General features: G+C 49.8%; 4 protein-coding genes across 4 annotated transcripts; 2 read left to right on the top strand and 2 right to left on the bottom strand.

Moving 5' to 3' along the window:
• Window positions 1-579: 579 nt before the first annotated feature.
• ETH_00022345 (uncharacterized protein) lies at window positions 580-2403 on the top strand (the record flags this gene model as incomplete). Its single annotated transcript, XM_013377161.1, has 6 exons — window positions 580-1076; window positions 1219-1342; window positions 1538-1614; window positions 1788-1862; window positions 2028-2133; window positions 2305-2403. The coding sequence occupies 6 exons, from the start codon at window positions 580-582 to the stop codon at window positions 2401-2403; spliced, it is 978 nt and encodes a 325-aa protein (XP_013232615.1).
• Window positions 2404-4859: 2456 nt separating this feature from the next.
• On the bottom strand, window positions 4860-7481 carry ETH_00022340 (uncharacterized protein; the record flags this gene model as incomplete). Its single annotated transcript, XM_013377160.1, has 1 exon — window positions 4860-7481. One exon carries the CDS (start codon window positions 7479-7481, stop codon window positions 4860-4862), a length of 2622 nt encoding a protein of 873 aa, XP_013232614.1.
• Window positions 7482-12242: 4761 nt separating this feature from the next.
• Window positions 12243-14392, bottom strand: ETH_00022335 (uncharacterized protein; the record flags this gene model as incomplete). The annotated part of the gene is made up of 7 exons (XM_013377159.1): window positions 12243-12267; window positions 12548-12620; window positions 12719-12782; window positions 12934-13176; window positions 13443-13527; window positions 13890-14040; window positions 14347-14392. The coding sequence occupies 7 exons, from the start codon at window positions 14390-14392 to the stop codon at window positions 12243-12245; spliced, it is 687 nt and encodes a 228-aa protein (XP_013232613.1).
• A 2908-nt stretch (window positions 14393-17300) lies between these two features.
• On the top strand, window positions 17301-19340 carry ETH_00022330 (uncharacterized protein; the record flags this gene model as incomplete). Its single annotated transcript, XM_013377158.1, has 1 exon — window positions 17301-19340. The coding sequence occupies one exon, from the start codon at window positions 17301-17303 to the stop codon at window positions 19338-19340; it is 2040 nt and encodes a 679-aa protein (XP_013232612.1).
• Window positions 19341-19601: the final 261 nt, after the last annotated feature.

Below are 19601 nucleotides of genomic sequence, written 5' to 3'. Positions count from 1 at the left end.
CACAGCCCCATGCACTGGCACTCTCTGGGCTCTAGAGATTCCCTTACATCCAAGGACAAGTAGAATCCACCTAGGAGGAGAAAATTACATCGGTTGTGGATTTATTTTACTCCTTTCGCCTCAACTCCTGCGCATGGACATCTACAAGAGGCTGGCCTTCCAGATTTGCCTGGTGATCTTCCCTAGTCTGTACCTTACTGGATGTGAGTACCACGTTGTGGCGCCTTAAATTCCCCGTTTTATCTTTTCTTCGTGCCTCTCTGAAATTTGCTGGCATTTTGACTCACTCCAGCTCCCCTACGCTTACGCCCTTGGGGTAGATGAATACGAGCCATCGCTCCATTTCATCTGCAGAAAGCTGGATCGAACGGAATTTGTCTGCGGCTCATGTACTCTCCCAAATGCAGCTTCTGATGCACAAGAACTAATACAAGGACGGGTAACCTGATTGGAGAGTAGTGTACTGCGCTCCTCAGTTTGCTGGGAAGTTCTTACGTGGGACGTAAGATTCAGTGGCCCATTCTTTTACATAGCAATCCCCAAACCTGTAATCAGTGGCATCATTGTGGAGCTGTCTTCATGACATCTACTTGGGGTGGCCCCGCCTCAGACGGCGCTGAGTTATCTCCCACCGTTGGAGAGTTGGATTGCTCCTTCTCTCGTTCTGTTGCAACAGAAGTTCAACCTAGTGATGCAACAAGACCTTCTGGAAGTGTGTTTCTTTCGGGACCCCGCTCACTTCATTCTTTGAGACGGCTGAAGGACTTAGAAGAGGAAGATGCTACACTCGGGATTTCACAGGGAGCCGACCCGGCGACTGCGTGCCCCGCAGTGGAGGCGGCAAGCGCACCTAAAGAGGAGGGAGCTTCAGAGAGTGAAGACGATACACTTGAGGTTGTGAGGAGCATGAAGGATTTGCAGCGCATGCGCGGAGGCCCACGTAAAGGTCTGGACGTTCGTGCTTCCCTGGAGGAAGCCCGGGAGGCAAACGAAGAGGAAGAGGCAGAGGACGCTGGAGGCCTTCTTGAGAAAAACTTCGCGTCAGGGGGTCCCGGATCTGCTACAGATAAACACCTGTAAGTTTACCTGAGAGTTTCATACGGGTACGGGGTGAGAGACCAGAGGGTATCTTTTCATTCTATGCCCAGTGTGGGCATTCTGAAAATTTCAAACCCCGTTAATGACCGTCTCGCTCTGGTGTGCTTTTACGCGAGTCAGAGAGGAGTTTCTGCGTGAAAGGTTAAAAGACAAACAACACGAAAGCCGTGAGGAGAAGGCTTTGAGAGAACACGACATGGTGGACAAGATGAGGGATTTGTACGCCATTCCGGATCACTTGAAGGTGAAGCTGAAACACAGCACCCAAGGACACACTGACTTTTAGAGCACACGAGTCACAGCCGCAATAGTGCGGCTGCATCATGTATGCTGATAGGTTTGCACGGAGTTAGAATTTCGCACATTAGAAGGCATGCTGCAGGTTTTGGCTTCCTCGTTCAATGCTTGTACTCTGTTATGGTTGGAGTGTCTGTCGCAGGTCGCAGATAAGACAGAGGAGTACAAGGACCAGATGAATTGGGTCACAGGTCTTGTTGAGGTGGAGCTTCCAATGGAGTAAGAACACGCTTTGCTTCTGTCTAAATGTTCTGTGTTCACCACCAACCTATCGTGCTGCACTCTCACGAGATGTTTTAGAACTTAGTCTATCAAAGAGACGTGGGAGAAACGGTCTTGCGATGTTAACCCACTGTTGTAGCTTGATTGCTTTTTCACGGTGTGTGATGCAGGACAAAGCTCAAAAATATTGAGGCAACAGAGCGAGCAAAGCGCCAACTTCTTCGTAAAGGACTTCTAGAGGAAGCGTGCGTGTCGCACTGGTATTTATGGACCTTTGTGTACACTTTCAAGAGTACAAATGCTTGGGTTGATTGTATGGTGCAAATTCGTGTGCAGCCCTCGTGCAGGACTTTTTCTTGTGGTACGTTGAGTTTGAGTGTTGGGAGTGCCCTGCTGCACTGTTTTCTTAGGGAGGAGAACCCAGAAGACCCGGATGTCGTCCGCAAAACTGCATTTGGCCAAAGGTATACATGGTACATACCGGATTATCAGTTCCGGAAGAGGAATGGTCAACAGGTGAGGCGACATATGCACGGGTCTCTCATTCTAGCGCCAGCTGTCACTTGGCTTGTCTCCGTTTGATCTGCCTTCAAAGCTCCGCGAATGCGTTGCTGACGTTCCCGCCTCGGCACGTAGGTTAGTACGTTTTTTACCAATCTCGGGAGTTAGCTTGTGGGCTCATTTCAGGCTCAGAGAGCCCGTGACGGGCACGAAGTCAAGCAGTTTGCCAAGAGAACGAAGCGGATGCACGAAGGCAGAGGTAGAGTTGGCGTCGCTCCTATGTGAGACCCACCAGGGGTGCGCCTCTCGATTGATTCCCACGTACACAGCCAATACTTCTGCAGCGGGGTGCTAATCAGTGCTTGTTGGCGTGCACAAGCCAGAAACCGCCTCAACACAGAGGAAGTCAGAAGTGTCATTTTGCTCGGGCCGTTGCAAAGCAGACGCTTTCGAGAGCTCTAGTGGAATCCAAAACCAGATGGTCTCAGAAGGATTTCCTGATCGTCTCACGTTAGAGCCATTTGGGGAAATGCTTCTCTATCGCACTGTAGAAGGCAACGTTCCCCTCAGGTGTCTACAACGGCAAGCGCAAAATATTTTTTATTGTGGAATTTTTTAGAAGTTTTGGATGTGTACAGCGGCCGGCGCAGAATTTCCATAGTCCACAGTGCGACATTGCACGGAGGAGGCGCTAGAGGTTGCATGGGCCCTACAGAGAAAACATTAAAACAGCAACGAAGGCCTGCAGCACGCAGTGGAAATTGGCTTGATAGTGAGGCTTGTACACAACAATTTCAAGTCTCCTAGGGGAAGTCTTGTAGTAAAGAAAGGGAGCCGATGCTTGGTTTGGAAGTCGACTTTCGCATGCTAAGGGTGCGTTGTCAGCGCCATACGGCCCCTGTTTGCTTCCCGCTGCAGTAGGTAGAAAGCATTTATATCCAGTAAATATACAGGCTTTGGTACCTCAACGCAGGGCAGTGGAGTAAAAATTGACGATTTGCGGCTTTTTTTGGGGTAAAAAGGTTTATGTGTAAATCATTTATGAAAGTAGGTACAGAACATATCAAGGATTTGGAGCAGCCACTGAACCAGGCAGGTTAGCTTCAGCAGCTGGAGTAGCTTGGGGCAGGAAGGTTTGAAAACACGGCATTCAAGTGAACAACAAGATACACCATAAACTTGCGCAACTTGGCCGAAACGATAGCCTCAGGAAACGCTTTTCACAGAGATTTGGCAGCTATTCAGGCACAAGCTACTGAGGATTCGCAGAGACTTTTAAAGTACAGACTACGTTGAACATTCATACCTCTCTTATATGGCAGGTATCCCTCAACTGAGACTTTATATTTTTCCACCAAGGTGACCGCTGCAGCTCGGGAGTTGCAAAGTTTGACTAGACTTGTGTACTGGATCTGGTGTTATTCGCCCCAGGTCCATGACATTGGTGTACCCACTAAGAATGCGCAGTGGCGTGGGCTTACTAGGCTGCAACTGTAAATTTGAACAAGCTCCCTCTCTGCAACCTAAAATATAATCTGGTGTAGGTAAACGTCATAGATCCTAAAAAAGGGGTCCTGCCGGGGAACCTGCTAACACTGGGTGACGTAGAGAACACGGGGTGGCGTAGCTTATGTCGCGTGTATATTGGGACGCGTGGTGCCTGGCCTACGCAAAGAACATAGACCAGACGAAGCCCCACTTAGCCGAAGCTTTTTGAAACTCCGGCAAGGAGTGTTGAAGACTCGATTCTCCATATCTTGCTTCTCAGACGTAAACAGACAACCAGCGCAAGCACATCTACGCAGACACCTGTGTAGGAGAGCAAGTGGAGCTATGCATATGTTGTTCAACATGGGGCGCCACGACCGCCGTCCTAGCCCCAAAAAGCCCACACGTTTATCTGCTGACTGCGTAGCAATGCCAAATAAAAGAGCAGCGAGTTATTAAGGCTTCCCTATTCAATTCTGCCATATCCACACTTGCTGAGGCACCTCTACAGAAGGGGATGACAGCAGTATTTCGCTACCGTAGAAAGTAGCGAAATTTGCAAGCTGCTAGCGCCCGCGTCCCCATAGTTCGGCGACCGGGTGTCAACACTCCAGAGCATCTTCCGCTACTGTTCCTGGCTTCATGTTCTCCGTAAAGAAAACCTCAGAGCAGTAATCTAGCAGTCGGAGAGCGTTCTCTGCTGAAATCTCCCCTGCGTTATTTTCAGTTTGTGTAGCCAATGCGCGCCCAGCGTTTTCGCTAGTCGTCCTGCTATTACAAACAATTATTGTACATTTCCAAGCGAATGCCTTTCAACTGCGGTCATTACAGGCTCGTGAGAGACTGAAATGACACTATGGACGACCTCATCTTCTGAGAGGTGCTGCACCCAACCAAGTTACCGAGAAGCGTTTCACAGAGCTACACACGCGTGGGAAATTAGACTTAAAAAATCGCTGTACGCAAAAGAACATGTTCACCAGATGGCTACGGGACTCTAAATGGTCCCGTATGGCTGGGGAGGCCAACAAACTAATGCTGCCGTTGAGCATCTCACGATGGCGTGCCCTTTCTAATACGTGGCATTTATTTGATACTTATGACTTGGACGAGTTTAGCTAACAGAAGCCAAATAGCTTGCGAGGGTTCCTTCAGGTTTGCATCGAATGCACCTCTACACCCTGAGAGTGTAAAGTAAGCCGCCGTTGCTGCTTCTTTTGCTCCTGCTGGCAATCCTCGTGCTGCAGTGATAACTACCTTGGATGAAAATGAGCAGTAGGCAGAAGCCCAGACACGCCAAGAGTCGTTCCCAAGGTAGCAAACAGAGGGTTAGTCCGCTGTGGCCTACGCCTCCTCCCACGGCATCTCGAGTGGTTTTCCTGCACTCTTTCGGTCATCCCTGCTTGACCCACATAGAGCTCTGCAGGCTCACGCACGAAGGGACCAGGCCTTGATCTGCTTCCTTCTGATACAACTGCTCGTCCTTGCAGCGAGTAAGAGCTTCCCACAGTTGCGTGTGGGTCCCTCCCCGAGAAAGCTAAAGGTCTCCGGCTGCCTACAGATAATCGAGGATGAGCTTCCAATGCTTGATGTGGGGCCCCTGGTGCGATGAAGCCGCTTGCAGTGCTCTGACCGGTGCTTGTGTTCCTTGCTGGTACACCACAGCCTGTGAAGCGTTTCGCGCGCTGCGCCCTCCGGCGCCTTGCAGATCTTTCAATCGTATTCATCCTTTCTTGATGCCTCCCCCTGAGTGCAGCGCCTGAAGATATCCCAGCTACAGCGCCCACGATTGCGCCCACTGCTGCTCCAATGGGACCCCCAGCCACAGCGCCAACACTAACGCCAACAAGAGCAGCGGCTCCGCCACCTTGTACACCCCACCAACGTGTCTTGTTGCGTGCTGCACCAGCCAGCTCTCCCACTCCCATTGCTGTGTGTTCTGCCGCAGCTTCCACTTCCTCTTCTGCAGCATGCAGCAAGTGGGAGCCCCTTTCTACGTCTGCTGCAGCATGCAGCTGCAGATCCTGTAGCACAGCAACGCAGCGTTCAACGTGCTGCAGCTGCTGCAGTTGTTCCTTCCTCTCGCTGATAATCTGCTGAGTTTCGTAGTCCTCATGCACTTCCATCAAAGAGGAGGGTTGACATAAGACGTCGCTGGGAAAACCATTTGCAGTGTTTCTCTGCGCGTCTCGAGGTCCAATAAAGAGGGGTGGAAGATTCCCCGCACAGTTGTGCGGCCAGACTCTGCTTTCTACATCCTGTAAGCCGCAGCTATTCGCACTTACGGATGGATTAGCCACTTGGCCACCCTCTGGGTCCCACAAAATGCTTTCGGTCTGGCGCCGTCTTCCGTGGGCCTCGAAGTGATACAAATCAATCGGTAAGCTGCACGGAGATCCCTGGTGGCTTCCATGCCAAACAATCCGAGCAGGGGCGCCGCTGGGCAGTGATCCTGTTGAGTTCCTTCCTGCATCCGCCAGAGGTGCCTCAGTGCGGAGGCGGCTGCTGTTGCAGTCGCTTATTTTCGTCTGAGGCGCTCCAACGGAAATGTTATGCAACAGGTCAGTAGCAGCGTTCAGGAGTTGCAGTAACCGCGAATACTGCTGCTGCTGCTGCTCGAAATCGCGGCGCAACTTGGCGAGCAGCAACTCGTCGCCCGCAGCACTAGCGGGCGAATTCAGCAGCAGTGAGCAAAGCCGTGCATGCAAAGAATGGCAAACGACAGCTCCTTCTGTGATTAACTGTCGCAAATTCCCAGACTCATGGAGCTGCTGTTGTTCACGTTTCTGTTGTCGCTGAGCCTGCTGCTGCACCGACACCTTTCCGTCTCCAAAAGACTCGGCCCATGAGCCCGCATAAGCAAAGCTCGGTTGCTTTTGCTGCCTCTGCTGAGGTTTATCACCTTCACGTGATCCCTCTTGCTGCTGCGCCAGCTTCAGCAGCTCCTTCAACTGCCGCTCTGTCCGCTGCACGAAGGCTGCGTAGTCGCGCAGTAGCAATGCAATATCAGAAGTCGGCAATGTAGGAATGTCTGCTTGTCCTTTGGTCTCACCTTTGATGCTGTTCCCATTACTGCTGCTGCTGCGAGTATTGGCATTGCCAGGACTCCTGCTTTCACGTGGGTTTCTGCCGAGTTCATTTGAGACGAATGCAGAATGGCTCCCGGTCGTTGAGCTTGCTGGCACGGTCGAAGTCTTGTCGCTTTCGCCGCCATCGCCACTGTTGATGGCTGCATTACTGATATACTTGCTTCTGTCGTTGCAGCCGTCGCTGCAGCCTTTGCTGCTACTGCTGCCGGTGTGGCTGCCGCCATCACCGCTGCCCCTTGCAGTGCCGCCGACGCAGCCGCCCTTTTTGCTCGTTATTTCGGTTTTCCCATCATTTGGACTGCTCTTCGATATGCGGTCAAGTATGCTGCAACTGCCAGCATCGCTACTGTCGTTTCTACTGCTGCTGGAACACCCGTAGTTGCTGTGGATGCTAAGGTAACTGTTCGCGTTGGGCATATACTTGCGCATAGATGACGATTCATTCTTCACTCCCTGCAAATCTGATTCGCCAGCAGTCCGTGTAGCAAAGGCGTAATGTACGCGTCCTCTAAGAACCAAAGGCCCAGTTTCTGGGCGCTGCTGCTGCTGGGACTGATCATGCTGCTGGCACTGGCCATTCTGCTGCTCCCTATGTTGTAAGTATTCACTCGCAGGCTTTTGGGTTAGCTCTGTGGTATCTGTTGAGTGCTCAGCGGCTTCCGTTCGATCAACCGTGATCGCCACAGCAGTCGTACTCGCAGGGCTACAAGTTGCTGCTGCAGGTGTGGCCGACAGAGCACTGAGAGCTGTACCCGTTACAGTGCTCTCAGCAATCACATACTGCATTATAAGCCCCTTGAAACGCAGTGCCCGACGAGATACGCCACAACTGGTGGCACTCTTGGCTCCCCTGTAATCGCTGACCACACCGCGGCATGGGGATGCTCACGAAATTCCCACTGCATATCCAATTCCAATTATTGTAACTGTGTTTCACACACTTTTCGTCAAGTTGTGACAATATAGGCTGGAGAATGCTTTTGTAATCAGATAGATGCTGCGCAGTTGAAGTGGTCGTCCGGTCGGCTTGCTTCGATGGCGCACTGCCGTGGGAAGTAAGAAAGGCAAAGCTTCTTTGTGCTTTAAAGTAGGGCGAATTTATGAGAGGAAAGTAACTAAGAATACAAGCTCAGTTCTGCCACCACACCATCCTACCAGTGCAACACAGCTTGCGACTTTGCGCAAGCACACTTCACTCGCGGGAAAACGATGGTTGTGTCTTGATCCTTCCCACATATTTTCAGAAATAAACTCTATATTATTAACAACATATATATATTTTGTGAATGTAGAAGGATGGTATGTTTGCGCTGTTTTCATTCAGTTACATGCATGTAAGCTGGTATCATGCGTTTCTCACCCTGATGCTCTTGTTTGCGGCTGCTTTTTGCTCCTGCTATGCGCTCGTGCAACATGCTGCCACTGCTTCCTGCTGCTGCTTGTTGTGGCTGCTTGGTGGTGTTGCTTGGTGGTGGTGCTTAGGGGTGCTGCCTGGTGGTGTTGCCCAGTGGAGCTGCTTGATGGCGCCGTTTGGTGACAACAGCACTTGCAAATAAAGTAAGCGGCAGCATTGGGAAACCTGATAGCAGAAAAATTACAAACAAATTGCGACGGACAGAGAATCATGCCATCGCGAAGCAAATGAAACAGGCCACGCAGCAACAGCTAGAGTGATGCACACAACAAGTGCCACTACCATCATCATCAGAGTAGCTACAGGAGAAGTGCGATTGTATAGATGCATGCTTATACAAAGCCGATACAACAAGGGCGGAGAGAGATATAAAAAATGCATACAGCGAATAGTAATATTGTACTTCTTCTGTGAGTCAAATATCACCTCGCCAGCGTGCATGCCACAGAAAACATTTCCTGTGGTTCTCGCTGCGGCACCAGCACAAATAAACAGCAAAAGAGTCCGGCGCTGCTACATTTCTTGCTACTGCTGTTTCCTTGCCACCGATGCTCCAGCATGCGAGGTAGAGAACAAAAGTCAACATCTGAAGAATGCGAGACAAATACATTTGCATCAGTAAACAGGAATACACGCAATCACTAAGATAGTATAAGAAAACGGATAGCAGCAGCTAGAATGGCATTCTCAGCAGCCGAAGCTTCAGCGTCATCAGCAGCGGCAACCGCTCCACAAGTTCCGGGGAAATATTCTCGACACGCTCGTCACTACGAAAGCACTTGATGCAATGGCTGGGATTTAGCAAAGTACGGGGCTGGATACGATTGGAATCAGACGCACATGGACTTAGTTGTTGGGTGGTCTGGGGGGTCCGATAGAAGATATACTGATTTTAGCAGCACTTGCCCTTCGATATGACAGAAAAAATACTTCTTTGGACCTTCTCGCATTGTTATGCATTCTTCAGCTAGAAGGAACTACCGGTTTGTCTCTGGATGCATTTTTGCGCAGTGTGTCAACGCATGGCAACGCTATAGTGCAAGAACCCTTAGCTCTTTACTTTATATTTGATTAACTTTCACCCTTATTTTGCTGAACTTTCTCTTTAATGTCGTACCCTTGGTAAATGCGATGGATCACCCTACATAATGCTGCCAAAACGAACTAGACATTTCCAAACCCCATAGAGGCAATACGTTGAAAAGTAGCCGTAATGCGTGAGACTGGCATGCCTCCTTCAAGGGTCAGCAGGTGGGAAGTGGCCTCCCCATGAGATCAGGTGATACGAAGACTCTTACAGAATGCTGCAGCCCTCAGTGATGAGTTTTGTGCGTGGCAGAGGGGACTGGGATGTTTATTCAAACGTCATAGAGTTTCTGAGTAAGGGTGCAGAATGATACACTCATGAGCTAACTTGCATAGTAGTGAGGGCTTCCATAGGTATCAGCGCCTCTTCGGTGTCACCTCAGTCTGGGCGCCTGCAGCCGTCCGCGCAACGAAGTGGTTTTAATTTCAGAAGTTATCCGCTCTTTTCAGCCATTTCTCTAGGCTTTGTCGTCCATCTACTTTCTCTTAGCATCAGCTTCCGTCCAAGGGCATTTTGTTGCTTTCCAATTCAGCAATAGTTCCACAGTCTTGAACCTTGCAGGCCACATTGGAATTTGGTAAACCTCCTTCCAGTCCAACTGGCAGCTCTTCATGCCGAACTCTTAGCTCTTCATCTTTTGTTTGGACGTGTTTCGATCATTTATACAGTTTTTTTCGAGGGTGGTCCTTCGACAGTGATCCCAAGCGCGTCTTGCCGTCAAAAAGGAGCACTTTGCATCGATGAAACGCGAGACTCACAGCAGGTGTAGATATACGCTACGCACAAAAAGGGGTCTTTATAATTTAGACTTTGTTTTTGTCAGTACTTCCCTGATCGTGGAAATGCAGAAGTCTCTGGTTCAGACTATTAGCTTGAGCTGGCTGGGCTCAATTTGTCGATCCATGGAATTTCGAGTAAGGTGAGCTTACTGGGCAGACAAAGATTAGCCAAGCCTTTGCACCTGGGCTGTGACTATGGGCGACCTTCTTGAAGCGTAAATTTGTGTATCCAGGGTAGAAGTGGCCATGCATAATGTTCTCTGCTACTTTGAGTGCCCTACAATAGCTTTAACATATCCATAGTAGATGAGCGCAGTATAGCGATCATTAGTGTAAAAAAGGAACGAGTTCTTCTAGTGCTGAAGTCAAAAGGAGAAGTTACACCGTGCTCCCGGCCAGAAGGTTGCAGCGTTGTCAGGTCATATGTTGTTGCGCAGGCTGTTTTTGCACTTCGCTTGCTTTTCTACCACCCTCGTAGACTTCATACCACTGTTATTCCTCATATACTAGCCACACTGCAATTTACTTTCAAAGGACCCACGATCTAGCGTTCCCTTCAGAATCAACTCCTCTACAAAAAGGCTCGCTCTTACGGACGCCTGTCATGAGTGGGAAGCTGCTTTGCCAGCTGATACGCTAAGAGAAATAAAAGCTTCTCGATAAAAAATGCGACATTGGTGGGGCAGAAGTGGTTTAAGGGCGCCGTCTTCAAGCCGTTACTCGTGCTGAACCACACTCAACCTTGTGTCCCCGGCCCGGTGATGAAATTAGGCCCAAGAAAGGCTCCACAGGGAGTTTTATACCACTAGATATAGAAAATAAAGCAGTTGGAGAAAATTGATAGCCTTTATTGTGAAGAAAGGTGGCCTTGGCGCCCATGTGGATGAGAGATGACCCTCCCAGTTGTAACGTGTGGAGTACCACTGATCGATAGTATCTCTCTAATGCAGGAAGGCCAGCCGTCACCACCTAGCACAGTCATTATTCTGAGATATCAATAGCAAAAAATCTCTAGCAGAAGAGTTGCACGCGATTTCCCTTGAATCCACACTGTGTGTTGAGCTGGTCAATCCCTGGCGGGCGGTGACCTTCCGCGGCCCCAGACTTTCCCAGCCTCTCCTCACAACAGACCTCCTCTTCCAAACAGTACACCAAATCCTTCAACAAGCTGCTCTGCCAGCTAGAACGTCGAGAATGGGCTCTTTCCTAACCTTTAAAAAGCCCCTCTACAATAGGGGTCGAACCCGCAGCTCCCTCACCCCCTCGGATCCTGTCTCTTCACATAATTTACTAAAATATTTTCCAGACAGGCTAGGCTAGGCCGCACTGGACCGGCAGTTATTGAGTTCACACACTGCCATCCACAAAAGGCCTCGTTATTCCCTATGTATCTCGCACCTTCAGAAAAGCGTTCACGCAACCAGACCCTAAAATCTACATGTATCTCGCAACGACCCGAAGCTATTAGATAAAAGAAGACCTTGTAACCAATCACACAGAGCAGCGTACCAATGACATTCGCAAACTCCTACTAAACTAGCTTTGTCCGCAGGGAGTTTCCCTGTCACGCAAAACATTTTAAGGGCCTAACCAAACACTTAGTACCACACTTCACTAATCTTTCCTACACTACTCGAGCACATTTCCAAATGCCTCTAAATATATCGCTGAAGCTAGCATCCACAATCGCATTTACTATTCTGTCCTTTACAACGCTTCAGAGTTCACCACAAATTCGTTAAGACAGTAAGCCACATAACTTGAAAGCGCTCAGACTTAAGTCACCCGCTGTCAACTCTTTCTCAATATGTTTGACAATACTGAGGGACAGGTGACGAGTCTCTACGCGAGGGCATAGACACACGACGAGTTCAGACAAATTTCTTCTGTGCGGATTGATATTATCCCTTGTGTGCGCCGCAGTACAAGTTCGTGTGTGTGCCTCTCTCTTTTCCGTCGGTGTATACTCCCTGGCAGAGTTCTCTCCCAAGTGACTTGGAAGCATCATGGCAACAACCGCTTTCGCAGAAAGACGATCCGCACAACAACAGGAGTCATGGTGCCGCCACTTTATCGTCAATTGCCAAAGGACCACAAGGCGAATGGCATCCGCATCCGGTTCTTCTGCAGCGTTTTTTGCTTCATCACCACTCTTTATTTCATGGTGAGAAGCAAGCACAAAGAATAGTGGGGCGCTGCACATTGAAAATACCGGATTTAAACGTCTAGAGGCAAAAAAGAACGTCGCCCTACGTTAAGGATTACCTCTAGCCCTGAAATTGAGCCATGATGCTGCGAACACCACAGGACAGCACATACACGACAGCTTGTTAACAATCATATGATAGGAAAAATGACGACTCCTGCATACAATAGCAGGTGATGTGTGCCTCCATTATATACTTTGAGACCAACAAGAGCTATGCCGTACAAGTGTGGCCATTCCTTCTGAGCGGTATTCAAATGGAATGCCCAAGCATCTACCCGACAAGCCACTAATTCAATGGGCGTGAAATCCGTAATCAACAGACGGAGGGGTTCAGCTTCTCGTACATTACAGTGCTCCACCCACCTCTCCTCCACGTCCTCTGGAACCGCTTCTCCCTTGTCCCCCTTACAAACGTCGACCGTTAGTTCGAGTTTGCCTGCATCAGAAATGTTTTGTACGCGAGTAATAATGAGACGAACGCGCACAGAAGGGAAAAAGTAATGCCTAGCCACTCGAAAGCAACAAATTACTCACCGGGGCTGATGCTAGGATCACCACCCTCCACAAGGCGCAGCTCGGCTGTTGTATGCTGGTACTTCTGCAGGACACACCCAACTTTTGCATCTCATGCGCCAGAAGTCAGTCCGTGCAGCAATACAAACGCATGGTGGCGCATGCTCAGCAGCCACCTCCGTGACGTAAGAAACCTCCGGCGCCTAAGAGCAGACAATAAAATCGATGGGTCGTACCTTGCACGCATCGACCTCGAAAGTTTGAGAAAATCCAATGCCCATGAGCGAGATGTCCTTGAACACCTTGCCCTGTTCATCTGTGCCTTTTGTAATTGTGACAGCGCAGATGTAAAGTAGGAAACGTTTCTTTGGATCTGCAATCGGCAAAATTATCTTCTCTCCAGAAAAAGAGCACATGTAGTTCTCCCCAACGAGCTGGCCTTTCACGGCTTTCGTTCTATTCCGCTTGTGATTTACAACCTAAACACGCAAAGGAATCAGAAAAAGAACAGGGTCCTCCCTTCACTCATAATTTCCACATTCATGAACGTTATTTTCCAACTGTGTACTGCGTGTGCACAGCGGACGAATTCAGCACATGGACGGTCCCTAGCCTCTCAGAGCCTGGCTTTGCAAGCACTGAAAAACAACCACTGAATACAAATCTGCCTGTAACATTTGCAGTTCTGTTTGACATTTGTAGAAAGGGCATAACTGGATTTTGTAAACTCAGGGATGCTACTTACTGCATTCAGGTCGTCGCCTTCGAAGAGACCCACGACGATGAAGTACCTTTCATCATCCTCTTTGATTGCGTCTAGTTTAACCTGCCTGAACAAACGAAAAGCTCGGCCTTCGGAGGATACCAATGCGCACTGCAGTACGCGCCCTGTTAACTGTATGGGGTACTAGCTTGCGGCTCTCATCATGCATGCAATTATGTACTGAAAGTGATCGCAGAGCACGCCAAGACCGGAATAAGTGCTAACTGCGCGAAATCCTGTTCCTGCGCCGCAGCAAGAAGCTGTACGCACGCTGCTCATGCAACACAACAAACGGTTCCCGGGATCAGCAAAGCACCTTCTGTTCATTACCTGTACATGCTCAAACACCTGCTTCACGAACACATGAACGTGCGGATATGTAGAAGGTGTTTGACTTCCTTTTGCACAATGGACATCCCGTTTACTTACTTCAGCCCGCCCAGAGTCACTGTCACTTTGTCACCAGGCTCGGTGTTGCCTCCGCATGGTGCAGGTGACCCTCCCGTTCCAGAAGCACCGCCTGCAGCCTTCCCCGCGCCTTTTGAAATGCCGCTGTTTCCGGAACTCTTCTGTGCTGCGCCTAGCAAATAATTCGCAGAGTAGAGAGGCATGCAAAGCTCAGGCTGTATTCGTGCGCGTGTGTGGATGCTCCTCCTCCCATGAAGTGCAAACAACTACACAACTGCATGCCAAATCGCTCTTGTGCAGATGCACTGATTCAGTCAGATGTGAGCGAAGGCGTGTACACACTAGAGGTGCGGCGCAAAGGGCTCGGAAAAAGCGTGGACCACTCAGGAAAGCTGGTTTGCTGTACACCCCTCGGCAACCCATAGGAACCATTCATGACATTGTGGCCTTTAAATAATATTAGATGAATACAACCTACCACGGAGCCCTTGAAACTGCCCTCCATACGTGGGATTGTACGACATTTTCCAAAGCAGAGGTAGGCAGGAAGCAACGACGATGGCGCTGACTTAGCAATTCAAGTGAACGCAGTAACTGACTGTGGGCAGTTTCCTCTAAAATATGTAAACAAGCCCAAAATAAGAGAGAAATGCGTAGGATATATGATTCTGTTGCCACACAGGACCATGGAAGCCGTGACCTGTGGTTGTTGGCAACACAGCGCTCAGCTCCATCGACGAGAGTTCAACAAAACACCGGCCCAAATGGGTTTCAATGCATTAAGATAATATTCAGAGGAAATTTTCACAATGAATATAAATAAGTAGTATATTGGAAAAGCTCTTGGGCCTTAACTACCAATTTTCCAGCAGAGTTTGTTTGTGTGTTCGTCAGTATGTGGTCGCGTACGTAATACGAATGCATGTGAATTGCAGATGCGTCTACAGGCGCTTGCCCAACCATAGCTATAAATTGTAATATAGTCGCTATTTATTTTGTGGACAGTCCTAAGCAACTAGGTTTTCAGGCAGAAATGTATGCGGCGGTTCCACCGTGCGCCAAGGGCACGCAGTTGCGGCGTTTTCAGGGGAATCGCTAATAGTCTGGCGTATTTTCAACTCTTGATCTCACCAATGCGCTAACAAGGCAATTTCTGACAGTAATTGGAACTTTGAAGACCCGTGTGCGGCGCTTGCCCGCCGGTTCATCCGTTCTGCCTGCATGACCGGCTTGTTTTCCGTCAACTGTCGTATTCTTTTGGATGCTCGCCCAACTTTAAGAATTGCTTGGTCCTTACTATCAGTAGAAAAAAGCCGGGTGATAGAGCCATTGGTATCAGGGCGGATCTCTCCCGAAGGCTGGTACGAGAAGCAGCAGGTCTTCCACAGAACAGGTCGCAGCGAGCCCCACGCAACAGCAACTGCCTGGATGCGTCGACCCGTGGCAGCTCAGTCGTAGAATGGCAGGATATGCATCCTTTAAAAGCTAGGAAAATATTCAAAACCTGCTTTGGCTTTGGAAGCTTCCCAACATTCCCTCATAATAGAGCGTGGCCCCGTACGGCATCAGGCCTAGCTGGCGTTCTGAAGGTGGATGCTAAAAGTGCGCCTAGCAACAGAAACTTTTGTAACCCAGCTTGAAATCGTCTATCATGTAATAGTATGGCTAGTAAAGCCTTAGAATGGTGTCTAAATCTATAAGGGGCTCGGGCCCCATTGACTGCCCCGCACTCCACACGCAGCATGGGACAAGATCCAGCGGCGCACCATTGAAACCTCCACTGCATGGTGCAAAATAAGTTTGTTTCATACTCCAGTGACAGCTTGAGAACGTTTAGAGAAGCTGGAAGCGGAGAAAAAACCTAAGGCACGGTCGCGACCGCTGTGGCGGTCCCTCTGCCAGTCGGTTTCATTGCAAGTCGCACCAAAAACTGTACTTCCCTGGTGCAGACAATGTTTTATGGACTACATTCCGCTGAGACTGATGCAATGGGGACGGCGGAGCCTAGTTGTCGACTGCGTGGCACTGCACCGCGTAGGCCGACACTCACCCTGCTCCTGCGCCATAACGAGCACTCGAGCTGTGAGACCTCATGGTGCAGGCTTGGGTGCAAGGCACTCAATCCTCTGACGGATTAGTCATAAAGCCAAAATTAGTCCAGAGCTTTTATCTTCTAGATGATTATAATCATGTGTGTGTGTCTCTGGCAGATGCAAAGCGCAAATCTACAGGAGCCCCGACCCAAAATGCCATTCCTCTTGAGTAGCAGGAGTCGTGCTCAGTGCACTCTCCAAAGACAAACTAATAATTGAGCGAAATACCGATTAGGCTTTGAATTTGCAATGAAATGTAGAAACATGGCGGCAAACTCGATTGCCTTCTGAAAGACCACTGCGCAGCAAGATTGTAACTCCGGCGTGCTCGCGAACCATTCAGTAAATAACAGCAGGAAGAAACACACCGTGAGAAAACTTTAAGCCCAGCTATAAAGCCGTCATATTAGCTGTATGGTCGAATCAAGTCAGGAAATGCCCAGGCGATATGCAGCCCGCTGTGCTTTACAGACCCGAAATCTAGAGACGGCTGAGAACAGCATCACTTCAGTCGTGAGTTGCTACGCTGCCCAGCGCATTGTGTCCTCATAAATGTTCCTTCTGCAACAAGATTCCCTTCAAAGTTAATAAAGCAGGAACATTCTATAAAATTTGTATCCTTGACACGCTCCTAGGACTACTTTCTGGTTCTTGGCGCTGATCTTCCGCCGAAAGCCCAAACTGGCAAATCAATCGAAAGGCAGGGTAGGCGCACGTGCATTCTAATTTGGCGACTAGAAACTGGCTCATCCACAAAGCATTTATTTTTTGACATTTTTTTCGTGGGGGAAGCCGTTGCTGGACACCCCACTCAGGTGAGCGCTTCATTCCCTCCGAAAATCCTTAGGGACTCATAGACCTCTTAAGGTAAAAAGTGCCACGTGTTTTTTCAAGGGTTTTCCCCCTTTCAGTTGAGGGAGATCTAAGGCCTCAATATCACGCTAAATCCTCACAGACTGAGCGTATGATTCTCTCATGATGTGCTTGCCTTCTTCCCTACTTGTGCCCCAGGTGAGCCAATGGCGAGGTCGCAGTAGACACAATGTCAAGGACTTATTATGCACTGCACCTTAGGTCAAACTTTGTTACATTGCTTCCCTCCAGGTAAAAGCCACGCAGTTTGGGACGCTTCTGCGGTGGCACTGTAAGGAATACAAACTCTACATATCGGGAGAGTCACGGGCGGCCAGTGTGTCCGAGCCAAGCCGAAGAAACCTCGACAATAACCAGGAATAATACTATTCAGAAACAAGCCTACGGCTTATTAACAGTAATCAAGCCAGACTTGACGACAGTGAATCTTCTGACCCCGTAGGAGCGAAAACCATCCGCAGGTCCAATGGACCACCTTAGTGACGGGCTGCCCTTTGCCGGTAAAGTCGACCAAGGGACCCTATCAGTGTCACAGCAGGATGTGGGCCGAAGCTATGCTGGTCGTGCTGTACTCGCCCAGCGCCTTTCGACCAGAAAACTGTTGTCTTCTTCGGCTCGACTTCTAGGTGTGACCTTTGCCTCTTTGGCAGTGGTTCACTTCATTTTGCACTGCTTTCACCTGAGAAACTCTACACCAGCTGTTGTCCCGCCGGGTAGGGGACTAGCAGCTGGCAGCCGCAATCCCTGTGCTTCGGGGTATGTTCCTGACGATGAAGCTGAAGGCGACCCAAGGGCTGACGAGACCAGACGTCAGCAGCAACTCATGCAACGAGATAGCGCCCCACCGTTTCACATCCGTGTAGTAAGCGATGCTCAAGGGAAACAGGGAAAAGACCTGCCCGTAGAGGCTGCAGTTCGAGACGACGACCCTGGAGAAGGAACCAGTTCGCAGTTTTTATCACAGGAAGCCGAGGCGGCAAACAACAGACCATGGGAAGAGGACGGTTTGCCCGACGATATTAGGGAAAAGGCTGTGGATCTTTTTCAGCGGATGATAGAAGTTTCACTGTTGTGCAAAAACCTATTGCCGATGTTAGGTAATGGCCAGCGCTTGCGAATCACGTACAATTTGGTGAGGCTGTTCGCATTGGACATTGGCGCAGTTTTTTGGGTCAACAGGGAATTAGAGCCTATAAGAGCCAGCGTGGGTAACTCGCTCAATCACTTGATTAAATTTGCTCTTCAGCGTAGCGGCAAGGACCCCAAGCAGGAAGATCGTCGCATGGCACTTCGCCGCATGATGGAGTTGATTACTGAACTCAAAATGCCTCATTCTCTCTACAACGCATGTGATGTTCCTGTGTATTTGAAAAAGGTGAATGAAGTCCTGCAAACCGCCGCTCTTACAACTAAACTTTGTTTCGGCGTTCTGAACGGGCTCCTACAGATGAAGCAAGAATCCTACGCGAAACTGCCACAACGAGTGGTAGATCAGCAAGCAACTGTCCTACAAGCAATGTACCATTCTCATTCTGAGCAAGTCTCCAGAGACTACATGCTTAGACGGGTTATTTTAGAGTGCCAGAAACGCAGGGGAGTAACTTTCCTCCTTACGCGTCACCACTACCAGACATCCAAGGCTGCGATTCCTGCGGTAGAGGCCTTGCTTCAATCAATTCTTGATGCTGTCAGAAGCGCTGGCGGTCTCCTGCAGCAGCAGTATAATCCGGCCCCACCCGAACGTCCCGACGATGCTTCCGCAATATACCAGATGCAGTTGGAACTGCAGCGAGAGTTACTTAAATCCCGTGCTTCCGAATCGCAGAATCAGCCTGAATCTCTACCACAGGACGAAGCTGACGTCGACGGCTATGCAGCCCCACCAGCAGCGGTATGCTCACCGTGGGGAACTGTCCAAATGCCCCCGAATGATTTTGGACTGGGCTTGCTGCAGCCAGCGAAACCTGCCACCAGCCTTGGTTATCAGATCCCACAAACAAGTCAGCCGCCTCCTTCTGAGCGCGCGATCGGCTCTTCGGCTTCCCGGAAACACCCATTGCAAGACGTTATTGACGCCCTCAGCGCAAAGCGTGCGTCGCCAACTTTTCCCCCGGCAGCCTTTCTGAGTGTGCCATTTGTAGCACCTAGTCAAACTAGAACTTCTGCCTCGGCGCAAAAAGGCAATACATCCTCGGGCCACAGAGCTCGACTTCGCGCAAGGTCCTCTGCTCAACAGTTTCGGAGTGATTTAGTCACCACACCTACGGTGCCAGGTCTAGTCCCACCTGCACCTCAGCCGTTTGCCACCTACAGCCTTTTTGGAAGCGGTGGCGTCCCGTCCTGGTTACCCTCTTCACTATTTCCAACCGCTTCGGCTCCCATCCCTGCGCCTCTAGCCTTTGATTGCACATTCGGCCAAGGCTTCGCTTACCCCAGCAACAACATGATGGATGCTTTTGGTGGAACAGAAAGCAATAACCAAGATGATTATGAAAATCAAGAGTAATACGCTTCACTTTTCCCGGCAAAAATGGGGGTTCCGAAACTGAGGATCCAGCTGTTGGTGGCTATTTCCGTGCTCTGCAAACAGGGCATTCGGCGTTCCTCTGCAAAATGGAGAAAAAGGGCATGCATTGGGCAAGGCCTGTGCGGCCTTTGTTTCTCGGTGCTTTGCGCGAGGCGAGCATTACCTACTTTGCGGCTCCGTTTCTCCGTCGTTACGCTTTGCTCCCATCTGCTGTCCCTGCACGGGGCGTTTTATTCCGGA

The sequence above is a fragment of the Eimeria tenella genome, genomic scaffold, assembly GCF_000499545.2.
Source record: "Eimeria tenella Houghton genomic scaffold, Eth_scaff47, whole genome shotgun sequence".
Lineage (NCBI taxonomy): Eukaryota > Apicomplexa > Conoidasida > Eucoccidiorida > Eimeriidae > Eimeria > Eimeria tenella.
This window is presented reverse-complemented; position numbering and strand designations above follow the sequence as displayed.